This window comes from Caloenas nicobarica, chromosome 2, assembly GCF_036013445.1.
Source record: "Caloenas nicobarica isolate bCalNic1 chromosome 2, bCalNic1.hap1, whole genome shotgun sequence".
Classification (NCBI taxonomy): domain Eukaryota; kingdom Metazoa; phylum Chordata; class Aves; order Columbiformes; family Columbidae; genus Caloenas; species Caloenas nicobarica.
The window spans coordinates 115040696-115063849 of NC_088246.1; the positions used below are offsets into that span (position 1 = coordinate 115040696).

The following is a 23154-nucleotide window of genomic DNA, read 5'->3' on the forward strand; positions in this document are numbered from 1 at the left end:
AAGAGAAGAAACACTGATCATAAGGCCATACCTGGAGTGACATAGTTCAACAAAGCAGCAACCAGGCACAGGTACAGTCTCTTTTTTTCTCTTTAACCTATAAAAAGCCTTTAGAAGGAGTACAGGCTCCTGGTTTTATGGGGCACAGGGCAACAGACCCAGTACTGCATTGGGGCTTCCTTCATGAGTGGAACTTGCCTTTAAGCATCATCCAACTGTTTTTAAAATACAGCCTTAGTCCTTTGGCTGCCCCCTGGGGAAGCTGTGCAGTGAACAAGGGCGTGCAACAAGCTGTGAGGCAGAGAAACCACCTGGGAAGGTTGTAGCTGGCACCAGAGTCTCCAAGGGAGGCTCAGAGATGTGGCCCTTCTGACTGTTAGAGCACAGTTAAATTTGCCACATGGTCACTGTTAATGAAGACACAACTGAAGGTATTTCATATCAATATGGACAACATCAGTACAGCTCTCCCAGGAGGGACAGGGGCACTTCAAGACTCAGATCCTCTACACCGAGGCTGAGCTCTGATGGCCTAGGGCTTTTCTGGCTGTGGCTGACACTGAAATAGTGTTTACTGCAGCTGCTGAATTCCTGTGGGGAACGAACAGAAGTTACAGGGTGAGTAAAGCCCAGTTTTGCAGCCACCACACTAGACCTATCTGCTGCATAAAGAGTAAGAAGACAGGCGATAAACCCCTACAGCTTAAAAAAAAAAGTGTGGCTTTATTACATGACTGCCTCAAGACATTCAGCAGTGGTGGCCCAAGAAGTGGAAACAAACACATACTAACTACACTACTGAGACATGAACTTTTTTTTAATGGAGACACATTGTTGATCACAATTTATTTTGAAGTCATGAGATGCCAGCAACAGAACAGACAGCAGGTCAGGCTGGACAAATACTTGATTGTAGCCAGGGTGGTTGGCTATGGGCAGCAGCACTGAGTTACGCAACAAGGCAACAGTTTCTCTTCCGCCTTCCCAACAAAACTGCCAGGTAAGGCAAAGGATGGACAGCTATTGAACTGTGGTATAAACCATGCAAGAGTAACAAATGTGAGAATAGGTGTGTAATAAATACTTGATGACATTGGGGAGGAAGGGTGGGAAGAGGCTCATTTTAAAAAAATTATCTTCTGCAAGACTTTAAAGCTTTTTAAAATATTGTCACCACCACAGTGGGCAGTCCAGTCCTGTAGTGACTAATTGGTACATGGATCAGTTTCGAAACAATATCCCTCTTCACATGAAAAGGTTTGAGCAAATTATTTATCCATTTGCTAAAGCTCTGGGGTTAAAGTGGTGATCAGTAATCAACATTTATTTCACACCTAGGCAGAATGACTAAAACTGAAGACTACTGTTCAGCTTCATCTTCAATTACTTCAATTCGGCGAGGCCCGTAGAGTAGAACATAAGCTATATGCCAGTCTCCACCCCCAGATAACCTCAGAATGTCTTCAGGTGTAACAATGCTGACTTTGTCATCATCAAATTTAATCCATTCATCTGCAAGAAGAAACAAGAGGAGAGTTGGTAATTTAAGTACATAAAATCTAAGCATGCATAACACCCCTTGAATGAAAGAAGCTGTGAAGGGCACTTAGTGCTGGAATTTAAGTTTTTTTACCTTGTTTCCTTTTAACCCAAGACACATAATGCCCAGAGGAACTTGATCTGCCTTGATGTGTTAGCACTGCCTGCAGGTCATAATAGCCGCAATTATTAGAACCAATATCTGAAGGAAGAAGGGGGAAGAAAAAGTTACGCGAGTCTTACATGAACAGGTTTTTTTAGCAGCATTAACCAAAGATGCACTGTCCATACTGCACTGCTGCAGCTGTGTAAAACAATTACAGCACAGTTCTAAATCATTGTGAACTAAATGCAGCAGCTTTCAGCCAGGGTAAACCCTCAGGAAATGGAGACTTTTCATGTCCATCTGCATGACATAAATACATATCTTGGTGTAACACAAAGCCAGTAAAGCTTAAAGCATTAAAATGATGCTGTGTGGTCAGTAAACCTTCGGGACAGGTTTGGCCAACACTTCCTTCAAGCACAGGCTGCTGTCTGAATTCAGGGTGAGCCGTGACACTGCAAGGACAGGTGTGCTGAGCAGGGGCTGTGCAGCGATGCTGCTGAGAATACTCGAGCACGCCAGCTCAACTCACTCTGCCATTAGTTCAATTACACTGTTAATTTTTCAATGGAAAAAACTGGCTGATTCCAAGTGTACTGAGAAGGGTGTTGCAGTCCCCAACACATCCTAACTGTGTTTCTCAGCACTCTAGAATATTCTCTTTTCACCGTGCTCACAAGCTGCTCAACGCCCCCCATCGTTTCTCCTGTTGTGCATCACACAGAAACCTCAGGAAGCACCAAATGGTAACAAATCAGTTAAAAAGACCTCCAAAATAATTACTGCACAGTGTCCTCAACATGAGGGTGAATGCTTAGGACATTCAAGCTCCAGGCCCTCCACAATTTAGGCAGCACCACAACTGCAGTTTTGAAAGTCCGGTTTATACTTTTGTTTCAATTTCAGCTTTCTACCACCCACTGACAAGCACACAGAACAGCTGCACATTACATGTACATGTCTTCTATGCATTAACTCAAGGGATGACAATTATGTCTTTGACAGCATTTTGACTTGTGTAATCTTTCAGTTTCTTAAATTTCTGTCAGTTTCTGAAGTTTAATTTTTAAAGGCATTAAAAATAACCGTGGTTCTCAAAACATTCCTACCATCAGGTCGACTTAAACATGAGTAAACAGAAAGTTGTTTTAAAACAATAGATTTTGCTGTACTCACCATCAGGAAAAGAAAATGGTTCATATTTAGCTTCTTTCTGTGCACCATCACTTTTACTAGACTAAACACCAGAATATGCTGAATTAATGTGGAATGGTTTTGAAAACGATTTAGCACAATCATATCAAATACTAATTCTCCGTTCATTTATGGTGTCTCTAAGCCTAAACAGTTTTTGTTTGACTTGAAACAAGTTCCATTACTGTATTTCTAGCTGGACATGCAAATCCTAATCTAAACAAGACCACTTTTTAAAAACAAATATATAACCATTCTAGCACATATTGCCTAGACTGTTTACCCACCAAGATTTACAGGTTTGGAGCAGGAAAACGATTCTGCAGTTGAAGACTTTATTCCTTGCCAGGGACTTGCTAGCAGTGGAAGTGCCAACAAGAAAACACCAAAGACAGACTCCCAGAGCCAATGTGCTGTTTTAAAATGGCACTTTTTCCTTGCTCCAAACTTTCTAAAAAGAGGTGCAAGCCTTATTGTAATGTTTACATGAAACTGCCACTAATTAGGCCAGGAAGACTAGCATACTTAAAAAAAAAAAAAAAAAAGCTAAACCACTACAGGTTTAGCTATTTTTTTTTCTTCATTTAAGAAAGGGAAGTAGGAGTTGAAACCATTTACCAAGTTTTTAGAGTACAGACTGTTAGCTCACTAGTACATATATTCTGAATTTTCTCACTCAGACACATAGAGCTCCCGTGTACAACCCTTTCCAGTTGGTGAGCAGGAAACAGCTGCCTGCAATGCACCAAACAAGTGACCTGCCACACCTGGTCATGTTTGAAGAGAATTATTTTTTGTCATTCACAGACGACCTTTATGTATGCTTTTCAATACATTTTGAAATCAAAATGTAAGCAACATGTTTGTCTACAGCATTTAACATTCCTCATTAAGCAGATACTGTATTTTCATGAAAATACACACGAAAAAAGATCTAAAGCTCAATATCAAGGAGTTTGAATACTAGGTAAGAAAAAAGTATATGTAAGGAAGCCAAGTTTTCTCTAGTCCTTACTGGTACCCATATTTCAGATGTTTAACTTATTTAATCAAACCAGCAATGAAACTGCCAGAAGACTTACATTCTTTGGCTGCTGATTTACTTTTTTGTCTTCTAGATCTTTGAATTTTGACCGATAAGAAACCATTTTTTCCTGAAGGTCTGGTGTACACAGCTCATACACATCCAACATAAGAGGAAATTTAACATCCTAGGAAGGAAAAAGCATAAAGATGATTAACAGAATTTGGTACTCCCCATTAAACTGTTCTCCCATGGGAAGACAACACTAAGTCAAATTAAAATGCAACTCTCATGACATTTGTGACGACTTGATCTACTGACACGTTGCTGACACTACTTACCCAAAGGGCTACAATACAGTCACAGAAGAATGTCTGATTCAGTATGAACAAACCATCATAAATTACTACAGTCAGTATAAATATTTAGATTATTATTAGCTGTCATACTTTTATACTACAGAAATACCTATGCGGCCTTAGGAAAAAAATCATGTAAAATGACTGTACACTTGCAAAATGTCAATTTTTGTAATCCAAAGAGTCTTCTAAGATAGTTAACATGTGCCTTCGATCTTTATTCCCTTGCTTGTCTCGTAAGAAACAGGGATCATCTATCGTGATGCTCCCCAGGCAGCCCAGGAGCTCTATCAGCCGCAGAAAGCAAAGCTGGAACATCAAGCTGCCTGCAGCTGGTTCTTGCATTTCTCAATCAGGAAGCCAGACAATTAGAATAACTAATACAGGAAGCGTTTGGTAGCGTAAACATTTCTCATCAACTTCAGAACACCGACCAGTGACTGTTTAGTTAAGGAGAGGGCCATGCTTCCATTCTCCTCTGAACCACTAGTGAAAAGAGACTGAAAAAATCCTAGCAGTACTGGAGCAACTTCACTTCTGTTCCTTCCCTGCCCCCCCTGACTATTTTGGTAGCACAGTTTGCCGCACCTCATCACAACTGGGAACAAAGGTACTTTGTACTTAAGCAAAGAAACTGCAATTTAAAAGCAAACAATTTAGTAAGTAGCCTTCAAGTAATAGTTGTGTGCCTATAATAAAAATTCAATGAAAAGCTTGAGGAGGAATTAAACTTCAATAAGCAGAAAAATTACTCACCTTAAGAACTTTGGCATTCACAGATTCTTTCTCTTTGTAAAAAAATCTGACCATCTGAATAGTCAGGTATGCCGGCAAGCGACTAATTTTAGACTATTAAAAAAAAAAAAAACAACACCACAGAAAAAGCTGTTACTTCAGATACTCACAGATACCTTAAACACCGCTCATCCTAAATTACCGGCTATTCTGGAAACCTATTTGTACACAAGCACATAGGAGTATGACAAGGCCTCCCATTTTGAAGCTCCATATAATAGTGTACTCAAAGAAATCGTTTTCAACTGGTCTTAAATTTCTTGGTAGTGGATATGCAGATGCTTTATAAATATAAATTACATGCTGTTCCAGCAATAACTTCGTGTTTTGGGACAGAAAATTGACAACAGTTAAAAGAATCATAAAGAGAGCAACAAAGTACTACTCACAGATTTGATATAGAGTGCATTTCTCTGCAGTGTTGGAGAGAGTTTGGTGATTTCCTCTTGAAGACGCTGTTAAAAAAAGGTAATAACACATACATTCGTCATAAAACACAGCATGAATCAACAAACCATAAACTAAACCTTGTTTTGCCAGTCCCTTCTGTTGCTCTCTGCCATTGCAACACACAGAATTTTGAAATTCCTTGGCAGAAAGATCGCACCCATTCATTTGTTCAGCTCCAGCCTCAGTCTTGAGCCCTGACAACCGAGTTCCCCTCTGCAGAAAATTTTATTCCACAGGAGTAGAACTTGCAGCTTAAGCATCTGGATCTGGTTACGAATGTGTCATTTCATGCTTGGAACACAACTAAAGAAAATCTGAAGTTTCTTGCGACAGGAACATTTGCACGTTTCTCAGTTCTCACCCTAAAGCAGACAGAGCTGCACACAGGGAGACAGGTGGGGACACTCTGCTTCCAGGGACCTTCCAAAATTCAGGGAAAGACTGACCTGGTTGTCAGTGTTGTGACTCTTGCTACAGGCAATCCAGCCTAAGAATTCCAGAAGGCCTTTTTTGGCCTGAAAGTGAAGTTTCTTTTTTCATAATCTTTTTAATTTGTGAGCATTAACTATTTTATCTTACTTTTCCTTCTAAATTCTGACCAAAAAAAGAAGGCAGATACAAAGATTATCTGAGAACCATACAACTCGGTCCAGTCCTGTACAAACCGGACTGCTGCTTCCATCCCCGCTCTTATACTTTTTCCTTCAGATTCTCCAAAAACCCCCCCAAAACTTAGAAATCTGTATATATAAACAGCATAGGCTACTTTAAGAAGTCCTACTTAAATAAATAGTTTAAAGACGAGGTAGTGTCATGGAAAATAACACCCTTTTCACATTTGCAAAGTTAAATTTAATTGTTCCATCGTGGGTTTTTTTCTTAGCGACCAAAATGCCACCCTATTTTTAAATTGACTTTTGGAGGTTTTGGGAATTATTTACAGCATGCTTAAATCATGATATTGCTCAGTCTGAAGTGAAAGCCATCTGAACAAACAGTTTCTAATTGCAAGTAGCAAATTGGCTTGGACTTAGTTACCTGCATGGGTCAAGAAAACGCCCTGTTGAAGTCTGCTGTACATTAACATGCAATTCATTTTCACTGCCATCTTCCCATTGAACACATACACCAAAAAAAATCTTAGAACATTGCAAGGACTGGACAGCAGATGTCAACTCCAAGCCATAGATTAAAAACATGGGTCATTTAGAAATTCAATTAAATTAAAAAAACTGGCTTACCAATTTTAGTCCTGTAAACAGATATTTCACTTCTTGATTGATAAAGCAGCTAAGCTGAAGCAGATTCTCCTTTCCTTTAGTTACCTCCTCTTCTTCAGCTTCTGTACATTTCATGCTTCACAAAATTAAGGAAAACCATCATGCATCCACCAAGAGCTGAACTACTGCTCTAGTGAAAACTACATGCTGAACAGCATGATAATTTAAAATAATCACATGCTTGTGCACCAATAGTACTTTTATTTCTTGTAGTATGTAAAGGAAGATTTGAAACAGCCCTTCCTTCTAACCAATCTGTTCCTTCATATCTAATGGCAAGTGGTAGCTGAAGCTGACAGCGTACCAAAAAAAGGACAATAACTTTTTAATCACCATTTGAGCTTGTAAGGCCTGCTTTGTTCTTTCTTCTCTCCACCACCACCAGCCCCCAGGACATAGATCATACTAACTGGCTGCCAATATCAAGCTTTGAAGCCTTTCTACAACATTATGCTCCATTGTTACTTATAATTAATAAAGTTCTTCTCTTTCTGCTGCTGGCCAGACTTCCCGTTTCTTTCAACACACATGGCCTCCTTTCCCTGCCTTGTATGTGTCCTCTTCACTCAAATGGAATCCGTTTCTTCATTATTTTATAAACATTCTTCTAATCGTTCTGTCCAACCTCTTCTTTTTCATACTCCTACCCCAATCCTTTTCTCTTGTTCACTTCCTTCTAACTAGATACATTTCCGACCGCTCTGAATGCACCTACTCTACAAATGCTGCCATAAGCACACTTGGAAGGTTTGCAACAAGACTCTTCTACTGAGTCTCTTCCTCCTGCCCCTGGCCTATGCATCATTCCTCTGAGCTACTCATTCTGCTCATTCAGTGATAACATCACAATAGAGGGAGAGAGATACATGACTCTGACCTTAAAAAAAGGCCTTTACTCTTCCTTACTACCAAGCTATGAGATACAGCACCTCAGCTAAGGGGACGTTTCCTTACTTCAGAAGAGCAAAACGCACAGTATAATTCTTTCCAAAAGTGGTGGTGAGCTTAATGACAGCCAGGATTTTGGGGTGGAGAAGTGGGAAAAGACTAACACTTGGCATGAGATGTGTGCCTCATGTGGTCATATGCTTTTTGTTCTTGCTCTAAAAAGGCTACTAGAAAGTTGTGGGCTACATTAGTTTACCTCATCTAACAGTGTGCATCTATCTCATAAGAAAGCAATCAAGCTACCTTTTCACAGAATCACAGAATGTTAGGGATTGGAAGGGACCTCAAAAGATAATCTAGTCCAACCCCCCTGCCAGAGCAGGAACACCCAGATGAGGTTACACAGGAAGGCATCCAGGCGGGGTTTGAATGTCTCCAGAGGAGACTCCACAACCTCCCTGAGCAGCCTGTTCCAGTGCTCCGTCACCCTCACTGTGAAAGAGTTTCTTCTCATATTTAAGTGGAACCTCCCGTGTTCCAGTTTGCACCCACTGCCCCTTGTCCTATCATTGGTTGTCACCGAGAAGAGCCTGGCTCCATCCTCGTGACACTCACCCTTTACATATTTATAAACATTAATGAGGTCACCCCTCAGTCTCCTCTTCTCCAAGCTAAAGAGACCCAGCTCCCTCAGCCTTTCCTCATAAGGGAGATGCTCCACTCCCTTCATCATCTTCATTGCCCTGCGCTGGACTCTCTCCAGCAGTTCCCTGTCCTTCTTGAACTGAGGGGCCCAGAACTGGACACAATATTCCAGATGAGGTCTCACCAGGGCAGAGTAGAGGGGAAGAAGAACCTCTCTCGACCTACTAACCACACCCCTTCTAATACACCCCAGGATGCCATTGGCCTTCTTGGCCACGAGGGCCCAGTGCTGGCTCATGGTCATCCTGCTGTCCAGCAGGACCCCCAGGTCCCTTTCCCCTACACTGCTCTCTAACAGGTCATTCCCAAACTTATACTGGAACCATGTTTGTCCATGTTTAGTATGCCAAGCATACTTGGCGACTCGGCAACACTCCCTTATAAGTCAAAAAAAGACTATCTAGGATAAAAGGATAACTCCTTTATTTGGATAAATGTCTCAGCATCCTTCAAGTAACTGGCAATCTTCCCTGGGGAGGAAGTCTGGTATTTAAATTCTATGGGTTTTTTCTGTAAATTTCCATTACCGTTCTTCTTCCCCACATCACACTCTCTCTCAAAGTATATCCAATCTTAACTTTAACTTCTGTGTCCTCCTGCAATACATCATTCCCTCTCTTCCCCAACACACCCCTTTTTTTTCTATACTATTCTGGATGATGCTGTTCATTCTCTCTGCACTTAACTGCTAATGTGTGAAATCATTGTCATTCTTTATGTCTTGCCTTAGTCTTTAGGATACGCTGTTTCAAATTCAATGCTGAAGAACTGATCAATTAAACTCTTCTTTTTAGAAGGTGCTGCTGTAGCTCCAGAGTCTGTCTGTAAAACAAATTATCTTATGATGTAACTTTGAATAGCATGTAAAGACAATCTTCTTTACAGACAAGATAAGCCCATTTATTTAAATTCTTTGAATCCTATCCTTTCACCTTTCTATAGGTGCATTTTCTCATAGTCAGTCCATCTCCTTACACCGTATAAAAGTTTCAAAACATATGCATTTATAGCATGCTCTCAAAGCCACCTCAAAGCACATCAGCAAGCAAGATTTCCACCAAAAAGTTACATCTCCTTGCTCCCCAGATTAAATCTGTCTTAAATTTTAGAGGAGTTTACCAGATTTTTGCCACTGCCAAGACTCCCCAGAAAACAGTTTACAGTCTGGTAAAATCTTGGGAAAAACGTCAAGTAATTTATTATCAGGCTGATTAAGTCAGCTGTCTGTTGGAAATAGCATTCGTGAAGCCAAGAATGCTGTGGCACAAGGGTAGGTTGTTGGTTGGTTGGTTTTGGTTTTTTTTTTGGGGGGGGGGGGGCGGGGGGGGGCGTGTTTTGTTTTTTAAGAAAAAAATAATTCTTAAATGCTAAATTCACAGGTTATCAGGGCCAACCACTGCATACCACAGTCACCACTCCCTGGTCCAACACAAGCTTTAAAAAGCCCAGAGAGGAAGTATTTCTACAGTACACTCCACAGCATAGCTGACATAACATAGATAACATGCTGATCAGACACCTCAGAAAGCAATTTCACTTACTGGACTATGGACACATGTTAAACAGTTCACATAGCCCATACTCCTTACCAAAAAATAAGTGAATCACAAGTACAATATTATAAGTCCTAACTCTGGTTAGAGGAAGATTACAATTACCTCCATAACTGTATCACCTTCTATGCCTTCCAGCTTCTGCTGTAGTACCCTCATCATCTGCACCCAGCACTCATTGGCATCCTAGGAAGGGAACAGAACATTAAATCTGACTAGTGGTGTTACTATTTAGTAATATTAAATCCATCAATCTTTACACTATAAAACCAAATGTAAGGATTCCTTAACTAAGAATTTCTCCCTATTCCACCATACATTTTCAGAACTAGCACTTGACACGACATTCAACTTTTCTACATGATGCAAAAGCAAATGCTTTACTGGGATTAATTATTTTCACTGGAGAATTAAAGTTTTAAAATATTCTTGGTCTCGACTTCATACATACTACAGAATTTTCAAACAATAAGCTAATAATCAGTCTTTACCTGTTGAAGGTACTGGCCTTGGTCGCCTTTCTCTGCAAACTGTGGGAAGGCCATATGTAAAAACTGCAGGAGAATGATAGGTGGGATACTGGAGGAAGTTTTATCCATGGAATCAAACAAGTCTCTAAGAGCTTGAAGAAAAAGTAAGTGAATGCTTTGAGAAGTGGAAAAACAATTCAAACATGGCAGGAACTTTAAAAATAATAGTAAAACAACAGCAACATTTAAAGACTGATCGTTTAACAGTGTCCAATTTGATCCTTCCAAAGCAGGGCCAAATTTTCCAGGTGGCGTAACAGGTGCACCTAAGAGGTCATTTGTGAACATGACTTTGCAAGCGTAAACATGACAATTTTGAGCAGGGTTTGGCACATAGTGCCTTGTCTTCCCTGGCTGCTAACAGAACAAAAGAGAAAAAAGTTGAGTAGTTAAGACTTCATTTGAAACACATCTGAGGAAAATGTTTTCACAAGAGGGCTACACCACCTAGAGAAACCAAAAGGCATTCACAATCTATTCTCTAGAGCAGCTTAAGTTTTACCAGCTACTGGGAAAAGTTTTCATTTTTCCCAGCTAAAATATCTAGAAAATACTCATGCTTAATTTAACATCCAGGAAAACAAGTACGTATATGCATACGTGCAGACAAGTCGTTAACTATGTGCAATTCAATGAATGCTACTGATTGCATGACAATACACATGGCTTTCTTTTTTGCTCCAGACACGCGGCTACATGTCTTATCTACCCAGGTTACAGCATTTTAAATCTACAAATCACTTCAGAGACACCTGTTAATCCTCACAACAACCCTGTGAGGTAGGCAACAGTCTGCATATTCACTGATTTACAAGTGGAGAGACTAATGAATGACGCTCTTGAATAAGCGAATATAGGCAAGATTACAAGGAACCAAGATCAGTTGCTTCCTCCCTTTAAGACCTCAATAGGAGGGACAACTGATATGACACAGCAATTTAAAAAAATGCCATAAGTGTCATGCAGGAGTTCTTGACCAGCTCAGCATCAAAGAATTTACTAAGAATTAGTCAGATCTTCAACTATTGAGATTCCTAAAAAGCAGAGCTGTCACCTTAAAAAGAAAACAAGGGACACGAAGTAAAGGCAGTGAAAAGGGGAGGGGCAGGCATGGTTGTATAGAGTAACCATTGAACTTACCACCCCAAAATTCGATCAGCAGGCATACCCACAAACTGGACCTTTCCTTCCTTATATTGTTTTGTTTTTCCTTAAATGGACTGGTAGAAATCCCAGTGTCCTGGCCCAGCATCTTAGTGGGGCAATGAAATAGAGTAAAAAAAGAAAAAGCGGACAAGTAGTACCCTTGTTCAAGTGTAAGGGGTCTAACTAGAATTCTAGTTAGAACTTGGAGATACGGGGCCATTGTGAGCTCCCACATTGTGAGCACCCAGATCACCACAATAAAGAGTAACTTCCCTCTTGAAGACAGTACTTTCTATTTCAGTTATGAAATCTGCATGTTTAGGGTAAAAGCTAAGATCACTGATAAAGCATCAGTTACCACCTTAACAATAATTTTTAATGTGATTTATTGGCTGAGCATTATCAACGAAATACAAATTCTAGGCGCATGGTGTTAGCCTACAATTAAGTGAAACAAAGAACTGTTCACTAAAATATTTCTACACAAAATGATTGAATTAACAGATGGATGGAGTCTGCTTTAGGAAGTTCCAATTACTTTATGCCTATGTGCAGAGCAGTCAGAGATACAAATGATTTCTATCGAGGTCTAGATCACACTTGAATACATTTTTCCTAGTGTGCAGCTAGGTGTAACATGCAGAAACGCATGCTGTGCGGCCACACTCAGAATAACCTTTAAAGACACTAACGACAGAGCAAAATGAATCCTCCAGTGCCAGCAGATCTGAAAGTCTTAAGGCACAGGAGCTAATGAAAAACAGGCAGAACTCCAACTGCAATTTTCATCTGCAGCTACCAGGAAATCACACACTAGCCTAAAACACTGTGTTCTACTCCAAACACCAACCTGCAGTAATGTATTGAGCAGAGGCCATTTCTCCTGAAGCTCTTAAGGCACCACCATACCTAAAAGAGTAGAAAAATCATTTGTATGCAATTAAAAACAATCAAGAAGTCAGGTTTTCAAATCATAAGGCAGGCAGCTAGATTTATTTAAAAGTATCAAAGAAACCAATCATCAAAACAAAAGTAACTGAAGGTAAGATTTACATTCATCTCAAATTCTCTGTTATTCTGCAAAGCACTGCATGGAAGCAAGGGAAAACTGGCATACTTAACACAATAAATAAATGCAGACTGAGAAGCCTGGATACATCACTGCTGCTTCCCTAATCCACTTGCTTCAAAGATACTGATGAAAACGTCTGCATAGAAGCTACTCCATTTCTGAAACATTTGCCACAGCTTCTTCAGATGCATGGAAAAACATCTTCAAGACAGTTGGCAGACAAAATGCACAGAGATGGAGGGCAGGCCTGTTTCCTCCCTCTACAGCACAAGCAGAACAGTGAGGGGCAAGTCATTTTTCTTGGGGAGCTGTGTCCCACAATGAAAAAGCATAGGAGTCCCCCTGCAATACTAGAACTTACCACCCTGAACGAGTTCTTAATTTACCACCTGCACACTGAACAGATGGTCTCTTCAAACTATATAAGCCTCCAAACAAAAGGAGGGTCTCATGCATTCTTTAATCCCAGACTGAACTTCAAATATTCTGTCCAGTGTTGGATGAGGAGCAGGAAACTATCCTCCTGACAAGCTACAAAACAGGGAGCAACCTTGCAGAGGTCAACAGAAAAGCTGGTGAGAAATTGAGTTGGAATAGTAAGCTTCCCACGTGAGTCCTTTCACCTCTCTCCCACTGCCATATACCCTCCCGTGCTGTCATCAAGCAGGGAAGATCAAATAAAGGCTCCATCTCAAGGGGAAAACCGAGCAGCTGCCTGTGAATCTGACCTATAGAATCATAAAATTGTTTTGGCTGGAAAAGACTTAAGATCATCCAATCAAAAAATTAGCTTAACACTGCCAAGTCCACCACTAAGCCATGTCCCCAAGAACCTCATTTACACGCCTTTTGCTTCCCACAGACAATAAAGCCACATTTTGTATCGCAGTCGGTCACTTTCATAAGGTACATTTTGACATTTGGCATGTTAAATTTGTCAAATAATCTGATTCAGTGCAGTAACTCAGAGTCATTTGCATGGAAATAAACAGACTTTCCTAAAAATGACAACACCGAAAAGCAAGAAAAAGCTTTAAAACAGAGTTTCTGTACCTCACAGATAGTTCTTAGTGCTAAATAATTAAGGTTCATCTGCTAACAGAATGAAGAAAAAATTATAAGTACTTAAATAACTAGTGTTTAGAGTAATCTAGACTATCCAGTTGGGTACCAAGGTATTGAGAAAGCAATGTATTTTAAAGGAATTGAGTTAACCCTAAGATGGCAATGCTCTACCTAATTCTCACAGCTTTAAGATACTGATGGTTTTCGCATTATAATTCATCTGGAGGGCAAATTCAGGCTCACATTGCCATGTATTCTTTTTTCTTACAATCTTCATAATTTTCAAGTTTCTCGTAGATGCCTCACAAAAAAATTGGCCATTTCACATTTCAGTCCAGAATAACAAAACAAACATCAGAAAAGTTCTTCTACAATCAGAACAAATGAATGAATTCCATAAGGACATATGTTCTGTTCCCTACAGATCCATGTAGTTCCAGCTTTTTCCAGTTCGCCACCACAGTAACACCCATGGTCCTATCCCTGAGCTTCCCGTTGTACCGCCAAGTACCAAATGTCAGTAACACCAGAATTTCATAGCTGAAAACACCCTATCCAACAAAGCCATTGCAAAAAGTAACAGAACGCCTGTACAATTCTTTAATACAGAACAAGACCATACAAACCAACACCAGAAAACAGGGTTAGGAGTTCAGTAGCTTGTTTAAGCATTTTAAACAAGTCTTGATAGGAACTATTTTTAGTTAGGCAAAAGATTCTATCCACTAAAAGCCAGTTCCAACAAATACATAGTCTTAAGTTCCTTAAAAAGTACAGACTAACAAAGCCATAGGATAAACTTTAATTGATCATTATGTTAATATTGAATAGATTTAAAGAATAACAGATTGCTATGATAATCCATACCAGTATTAAGATGACCATTCCACAAAATACCTATTTCATAAGCTAAAAAAAACATTTTAGTTACGGTATTTTTGCACTGAATCCTACCTTTTAAGGGCCTCTTTCACTTCCGGAACTGAGCGGATACACTGAACCGTAGCATTCATGTAGCAAGTGTTGCCAAGGTTCGTCAACCCGCATGGTAATTCCATCTACCAAAAAAATTGCAAGAGTGCTTGATGGTCTGAGACAGATGTGCAACCATTTTTGTATAAACGTTATAATTTGACATCAACTTCTAAGAAAAGGAATGATCAGAGATGCATAAAACCTGGAATATCCTGTCAATCTTTATGAAGTTTTCCAGATCTGTTTTCTGATTATCCTAATAATTTCACCATTCTGTGCTTTTAGAGCACATTCAGGATCGCTTTGGAGTTTTTTCTGTGCATGTTTAGTTTAATGAGCATATTCTTCAAGCAGGCAGTCATTTGGAAAGTTCAATTATAATCTCCTTCAAGTTTTGACCTTAAAATTCTACTTCCATGAAATTTCCACATAAATACACGTACAGAACACTGATGCTTTAATTAAAATCAGTTTTCAGTAAAAGTCCGAATGTGATGAAGTTCATAGTTAGAAAGAAAAGCATTATTTAAACTCCCCTCAAGAAATCGGCAACAGATCATTAATTTGATCATTTCTGACAACTTGTGAATTCTAAAGTTTTGAAAAATTCGAATGCCGACTAACAATTAAACTAACCAGTTTCAGAAACAACTATAAATCATAATGTAGAAGCATTTTTCTCTTTTAATCCTGCATGAGTAGCTGTCAGGGAAAAGCAAGTAATTTAATGAAACTGAAGCAGTACTGCATACCAATACCACTTAATTATTTTAGGAAAAGAGAATTCATTTAGCTGTGTATTCCATTTTAATGAATACATGCAGTACAGACAATTTAATTTTGATGTTTAACAAAATTTGAATGAGAGAAATGCAATGTGACCAACTTTAACAAAATGTTATCTGACACTGAATCTTCTCCTTGTTTGCCTCTCAGTTATCTCAAAGGCTGTGTATAGGGTTAGTCTCAAAAATACAAAAATATCCTTCACCTGTTGGCATCATTGAAAGCATTAAATACAGAAGTACAAAACCAGTCCTAAACCACAGATCTGTTTTCATACAGACATGTATAAAAGAGTCCCTGTTCTACACGTGCAGTTGATTGTTTTAAGTATGAAGAATTCCTAGTGCAAATGACTGATGAGAAAATCAAGCCTTTTAAATTAGAAAAAAGGAAACAACTCAAATAGAATTTATTTCATTAAAAAATGAGATTAATTATGCTCTCCCAGACTTTACTCTCATAAAGGAAAACATATAATCTGTTCCACTAATGTCAAACTTATCTTCCTTTTTCAGAAAGGAAAGTTTACCTATAGACAAGAACAAACCAACTCCCAAACGCATCCCTGTGATGGCTGCACTTGACCCCTTGACCAGACTGGCAGTGCTTTGGTGCAGGCTCCAAAGGAGGTCAAAGCCTGAGCCGCAGCCGGGCCAAGACCTCCTCCAGCTCACCCACCAAGCACAGAGCGGTACCGTGAGCACCGATGCCCATAAGCTTGGAACACCCATCATGCAATTAATGTCTGAACAGCGGTGGCTTCTCCAAGACTCATTTATCAAGGAACAAAGAATGTTGTGGGTACAAAGTGTCTCATCCATACCTTTCCCATTCCATATAATTTGATTACAAGTCAACTGCTTTAATCCATAAATATGACAGCCTAGGTGAGCCTTCTCTGAGCTCGCCCTGCTAGGCAGTCTGTCCCCTTTGAGCTGGGACACCTCTCAAGGTTGCTCCTTGAGGCAGAGAGACCTTTTACCAACAGCAGATCTTTGGTAAGTGACCAATACTGCACATAACCTCGCAGTATAGTAACTTTGATTTTGCCTTGGTAACTGCAACTGCATGCTGAATTGATACTTATGAAACATTACCAACCCATGTGGCAATTCAATATTACCTTTATTCCTTCCATCTTTACCCTTAGAAATAAATGGTTGATCAAGGCTGAGACTAAGTCTGGATCCAGCTGCACCTCAACTACTCTCCGAGAAGGAGTTTAGAAAGCAAGGGGCTCCACTCTGAACCTCATGACTCCATAGGAGGGTTTTCCTTACCCTTTTGCATCTCTAGTTTACGTGTAAATCATTCTAACTCAAGGCTAACTCGATTTTGCTCCACATGTTTCCTCTATGCAGTAATTAACAAGGTGAACTTTGCCATCAAACTTGTTGAACCTTGTCAAACCGCTGCTAACTTTCTTAAATTCCATTGAATTCACTGAACTCTGACAAAATATTATTCTACCTCAATGAAACATATTGATGCTTCTCTCTTTTGAGTGAGGTGCGTTCTGCTGATCTGCAACAACCCCACACTAAACCAGCCCTAGTTTCCCTTCGCAGATATGAAGGAGGCAGGAAACAGTTTTGTACCTCTAGAAGACCTTATTCAGGCAAAGGCACTAATACAGCAAGAGCAATACTACTTTGTCTTTAAAAACTATCAGTGATGCTGTTTTTAGAAAATTTACTAAGCTGCCTGCTCTAAAGAAAAACCAGGACTAGTTGCTAACTTTTCAGTTAAATTCCAGACTTCCCATCACTGCTACCACTTGGGTCATCAAGGTCAATTCGCATTTCCTTAAGAAGCTAAAAATGCTAAACAGACATTACAGTTTTAAAATCCGCTTTTAAGCAACTGCAATTATTTGAAAACTTGCCATTTTTCAAAGGTTTAGAAGAAACCAAAGTTTGAAATATGCTTACAGCTGAAGCTAACTGCTCCTCTGTCATGTCTTCTACAAAGACGGGTCGAGCAATTGGTTCTTCTGGAAGTGCATCTGCAGAACCCATCATTAATAAGGTCATCCCCTTCAAACACAGTAAAAACAATAATAAATACTTAAGGCAAGTTATTTCCACTTTAAAAAACCAAACCAAACCAACAAAAAAACCAAACACACACACACACCAAAAAAAACCACCACAAAAAACCAAAAATGAACACCATACACCAAAACATTAAGCTCTTTGACATCTCTCAGCTGTTTCCTGAAAAATAAACACACTCTTTCTCTTAATTTACAAAACTCACATTGCAATGTTGTTTCTTAAGGGTATACCTTAACTTTCTCGTGATCTAGAAAGTGCTCTTTGGGAACAACTCCACAGCATTACCCATGCTGGACATTTCCACTAAGCCTGGTGAGCTTGACAGCAGCTGACAAGGCAAGATCTCAATCAGGGCTAAATTTAACATTCATGAAATATCCCAATGTGAAGAGTTCAGAAAAGCTCAATTTCTGATGGGCCGCCAGGGATCAAGCACCTTCAACACCTCAGTGTAAGTATTCCTCTTCCCCTTAAGTCTTAGAATATACCTTGGAACCAAGGATAACTGAGCGGCTAACTTCCGATTTGAAAGAAGCTGCAATGTTTGAGGTTCTCAGTCAACAGAGTCTCAAGTTCTCAAATTCAGAATTCTCTAAAAAACAACAAAAAACATCCCTCGTCTTTAGCCTAGAATCTGGGGAAACAGAAAATAATGTGGGTTATAGCAACGACCACAGCTCTGAGTTTTGAGTTGTTTTTTTCACCTGAAAAGCACGCAGGAAAGGGAAGTGCCACCCTTTGGTCTGGCAAGTTCTGAGGACATTAAATTAATCGAAAAGTGAAAAATAACCAAAATGATCCCATCAGTTGAGGCATGTGGACTAACATTCAAGTGGAAGAGGGGGAAAAAAAAAAAAAATCAAGTTACTAAGTTTGCTGGACTAGCACAAGGAAAAGGAGTTTTTCAGCATTCAACTGGAGCACATCTACACAATAAGATCTATCAAAGGGTGAGAAAATGGCTATCAGGAGCCTGGAAAAATACAATACTAAGGAATACAATGGACAACAGAATGGAAAGAAACAGCTCTGACACTTTAAACATAATTCCTAGAACTTGTATATAACACTATTAAAATTAATAAAGGCAGTTGTTAACATATCAGTATGCAGAAAAGGACAAGAATATTACGTACTGGGGTTTTTGCTGAATGACTTCGCTACAATAGTTGCAGCTACAGGCTGCTAACAGACACTTACAAACGAATTACAAGGGTAAGAGTAATGCTACCTAATTCAATCTGCTCAGTGAAGAACAGGAATAAAACCTGAACCAAACAGATGTTACAAGATACCTACAGAAATGAAAATTATGAAAAAAACCCAAACAAAAATCTTTGGGATTCCCTGTTACAATATTATGTCCATAAGAAACAGAAACACATTCACTTTTTGTTTTCTTTTTGAACTAGTCAAAGGTATAAATTACTGCTACTAACAGCTTTGTTTTTAAACAGCAGCTGTTTAATACAGGAGAACGAATTTCTGCAGGGTTATAAAAAAGGAAGTAGGCAGAGCTGTAACTTCAGCATTTCTAATGCAACAATTTTCCACGCTGGGGACATACAAACACAACCGAGCACAGACAGTGCCCAGGTTCACAAGCTCTCTCTCAATAACATCACTTTTTACTATGGTCACAGACAGACAACATCAGAGGACCACTGGTCTGACCTAGAATATTTCTTATAAGAAAGAAAGAAACATATGCTCCTAAGTACTTCAGGAAGATGGTGTCGTTTCCCCTACTGATGCCAAAAAAGGTTTTTTGCAAATCAATGGCAAGAACTTTGTAAGAATGCTTAGGTACGATGACTATAAAATTATTTTTCATCAAGGTCTGATTTTTAAGAAAGAGATACCCATTCAAACAGAAGCAGCAAGAACTTTAAATCTTTCTTTAAATGCCAAAATAAAAATCGAACTAGTAAAATGTAGTTATTCCTCAGAACTTACATTCTTTATTTTTAGGTTCCCCCAGTCATCATCCTGTATTTGAAACAAAATAAAAGACAAGTTAATTATCTTGCAGCAAAAGACAAGCAAATATTTTCATTAATATTAATAACATATTTCTAAATATACAATTGCTTCATCCAAGATTCCACAATATTAACTGTTCACGCATCATCAAGTCTTATCTAAAAGAAAAAGCAGTCAAGTTGCCTTTTCAATAAGGTTCTTCATTTGTTGTTCAACACTGCTTAGATGTAAACAACTTTTTATAGGGAAGTTGCCTATATTGCTTTATACCGATAAGTCTCCAGCAAAGAAGTGCCAGAGAAACTTTTCTTCAACAAGCTAAAAAGCAAAAAGCTGCATTCAGATTCTGAACATTAAAAAGGAAAAGAAAAAACACCAAGCAGAGTAGTGTTTGGTATAAAAGAGTGAAAAAATGTTTTAAAACAGCAGTGTACCTCTCAGTCATTTAGCAATAAACTCTTGCCAGTATTTTCTAGTAGTAGGCAATGAATCATACAGAATCATTTCTGAAAAGTGTAGTGAGTTTAATACATACAATGAAAGATCTTCTGAAGGAACACTTGGAAACATGGTCATTGCTCAGTACATTATAATGTAATAAAGTTAGAAATAATACAAAAAACCACAGATTCCTACCTTCAGAGTTCCTCCTTTAACCATAACTTTCTGTCTAGCTGGCTGAACTCCAGTCAGTGCGAACAACTGGGCTTTGAAGACCATTGGAGGTTCATCAGTGTTAAGCTCCACACCATCGAATTTCTCTTTTCCCCATTTCACATTAACTGCAAACAAAGTGTTTTGAAAGTAGGTTACTTCCTAATACAAAAGAATGTAATTACCATGATTAACCCAGTATTTCACATTCCAGACTTTATACCATCTCAAAACATGCAGTTTCTAAGTCTAAAACTTGTCAATAATCAAGCTGAAGGACACGTTTTCCACAAGGTGACTCAGTCATCAGAACATACTATTCCCAACAAGTTTTAAAATATCCTACAAAGCAATTATAAGCAACATATATACTGAGAAACTCTGCAAGCAATAAACGTGTATAACAGCATCAGAAATTCTTTGGGCAAATCTTCACAAAAGCAGCTCAAAAGCCAACTCTCCCAACCTGTTGGCACCATTCATTGCAAACAAATTTCTGAGGAAGTTCAGACGTGGTTCCAGTTCAGTTTTCCATGGCACTTCCATCCTCCTTCAACAGCAAACAATACCGTGTTCTTTAACAGCAAAGCGACTGACGGCCGTAGTTTTGGCTACCGGTATCATCCATGTGGAGCTACATGAGGAGATAAGTGTGCATCAAGACGAGACCCACAGAACAGCACACCTCCTGCTTCCTTGCAATGGAAGGTTACGCTCACAGCACTGATTACAACGCCATCACTGCTCCCCTCCTCAGTGCTGACAGCGTTCACGCAAACAACCCACCTGCGTGTGAATACGGACAACAGCCTAGCGGAGGGTGCAGCTCCAGAAGCCCTCACCCCAGTAAAGGTGCAGGACTGGGATTAAGAAGTGAAGTGAAATTTGGTCACACAAAGTGTAACTCTTGACATTGCAAATGGGATGACCAGCAGGAACATTAGGTAGAACGACACAAAGGCACGTTACATTCACTCTGGTAAAGCTAGTCGTAACCAAGAGCAGACAAAAATGCCTGGAATAAAGAGTGTGGTTTCTAAAGAATGGTTACGTATCTTTGATCACTTCCAGTCACTACCACAGGCACACAACACTACTTTAGCAAGATGCAGTTTCGCTGAAAATCTGCAAAATACAGCACACAGTAACACCCTATGTGCACAGTAAGTGGCTGAAATACCATACTTTAAGAAAGCCATATCCTTTCCTTCTACTCGTGCTTCTGCTTCAGTTTAAAGTAAATATACTATGGCAACTCTAGGTTTTTTTCAACAGACAACTCTTAAAAGTCATGATTTTTAAAAACTTTCCAAGAAGGGTAAGGTTTCAGATATATGCAGTGCTTGTGATGGGTAATAAGGAAAAATAACCAAAACCTAGTCTAAATGAGCCTGCAAAGCAACTCAAATGACTGGCTTTCCAGTACTTCTAGCAGAAAGTAACTTCTGATTTGCCCAGACTTCCGATTTTTTTAAAAAACAGATTCATTATTTTGCATATTTAAGACCTACTAAGCGCAAGTCTTTTCCTGGGAAGACAAGCTACTCAGCCACTGAACACATCAGCTGCACAGTCTTTTAAGTTTTGCATTTTTGAACAGTTGTACATCCACCACTAAATATGCAGAAGAGTTAGCAACTATTAATCTGTAATGTCACTGCTTTTGACAGCTCATCACCCAAGAGGAAATTGAAGAGCGTGAGTTTCTCTTCAGAGACCACAACCGAAATTTCACCATAAGTTTCCAAAATAAAAGAGAAAGTTGTTAATTTGAAAACAATGGAAGCTATGGAAAAAGAAGGACATATCTGCCTCACTGAACAGAAAACACAGATAGATGTGCTAGAGTTCAGGAAAAGTGCTGTTATACTGACATCAGGATCCCAGTTTGCCAACCACAATTAAAACAGTAGAGGAACAAGGACACAACCACGTACTGAGGCTCTTCTATGGTCTCTTCCTCACGTACTAAAAAGGCCCAGGAGACCAGACCTGTGAAATATAAACAAGCCAGTGCCTGATCTGTCAGTGCCACCGAAGGTTTTGCACCTGCAGTCCTCACTAAAAATTTCCCTTCGTGGCAAGGAGGTAGAGCAGGATACGATGTGATTTAAGAAAATTTTGGCTCCTCTGGCTTTAATTAGGAAATATCAGATTTAGAGGAGCAGAGGTGGATGCAGCATTACGGCTGGCTTGACAGAAAGCAGAGCTCGCCTTGGTACAAAAGGAAAATAAAGCAAGAAGCGGCAATACGGAGCCGCGATGGCAGGCGACACACGTCTGACACGGGCTCGCAGGACCTGCGGTGCCCACACGGCCGCGGGCAGCGCCCGCCGCTCCCCGCAGCCCGACCAGGCCAGCGCTTCCCCCCCGGCGGCCGGGCCGCCTCCCGCACCGCGCCGGGCTGGGCCCCGCGTCCCGGGCCGCTCCCGGTGCCGCCCGCGGCCGGGCTCAGCGGACACGTGCCGGGCGCCGGCGGCCGGGCGGCGGGGCCGCCGGAGGAGCCTCCCGCCGCCCGTCGGGAAGCACCGCCCGCCTCCCCCCGCTCGCCGGCGGTTCGGGCCCGGCAGGAGGGCGGCGGGGCCGCGGAGGAGGGCTGGTCGCTGAGGCAACGGCACCGCGCCCCAGGCTGCGGACGGCCGCGGGCCGGGGGCGAGCGGCGGGGCCGGCTCACCTGAGAAGAGCGGCATGGCGGAGGGGGCGGGCGGCGCGCCGTGTCCCGGCAGGGCGCGGTGCTGGCGGGGAAGCGCAAGGGCGGCGGTGGAGCGGCGTTAGGGAGGAGGGAGCGGGCGGGCGATGGCGGCGGCGGCGGCGGCGGCTCCGGCGCGTCCCTCCCTCCCTCGGGGTCTCATTCAAACCGGCCCCTCAGGATGACGCTGCAAGCGGGACCCGCTCTCCGGAAGCGGGGCGGGCTGCGCGCGCACTGCCGGAAGGGCGGGGCGGGGCGGCGGCTGCCGCGCGCACGGAGCGGCGGGTGGAGGGGGGCGCTCGCG

General features: G+C 40.7%; 1 protein-coding gene across 1 annotated transcript; it reads right to left on the minus strand.

The window, feature by feature from the left end:
- Positions 1-703: 703 nt before the first annotated feature.
- Positions 704-23065, minus strand: USP14 (ubiquitin specific peptidase 14). Its single transcript, XM_065628051.1, has 16 exons — positions 22836-23065; positions 20144-20289; positions 19481-19513; positions 17399-17503; positions 14661-14764; positions 12420-12478; positions 10385-10515; positions 9999-10079; positions 9083-9162; positions 6709-6823; positions 5407-5472; positions 4979-5071; positions 3922-4050; positions 2822-2882; positions 1634-1741; positions 704-1512 (listed from the first exon to the last, which is right to left on the minus strand). Exons 1-16 carry the CDS (start codon positions 22849-22851, stop codon positions 1361-1363), a joined length of 1479 nt encoding a protein of 492 aa, XP_065484123.1. The 5' UTR covers positions 22852-23065; the 3' UTR covers positions 704-1360.
- Positions 23066-23154: the final 89 nt, after the last annotated feature.

Bases quoted from the DNA above. Each gene is read 5' to 3' on its own strand.
- USP14 (XM_065628051.1), bottom strand. The intron at 12,479-14,660 runs GTAGGATTCAGT...CTACTCTTTTAG, and splicing joins GTGAAAGAGGCCCTTAAAAG to GTATGGTGGTGCCTTAAGAG. The intron at 10,080-10,384 runs GTAAAGACTGAT...TTCCCTTCCTAG, and splicing joins AAGGCCAGTACCTTCAACAG to GATGCCAATGAGTGCTGGGT.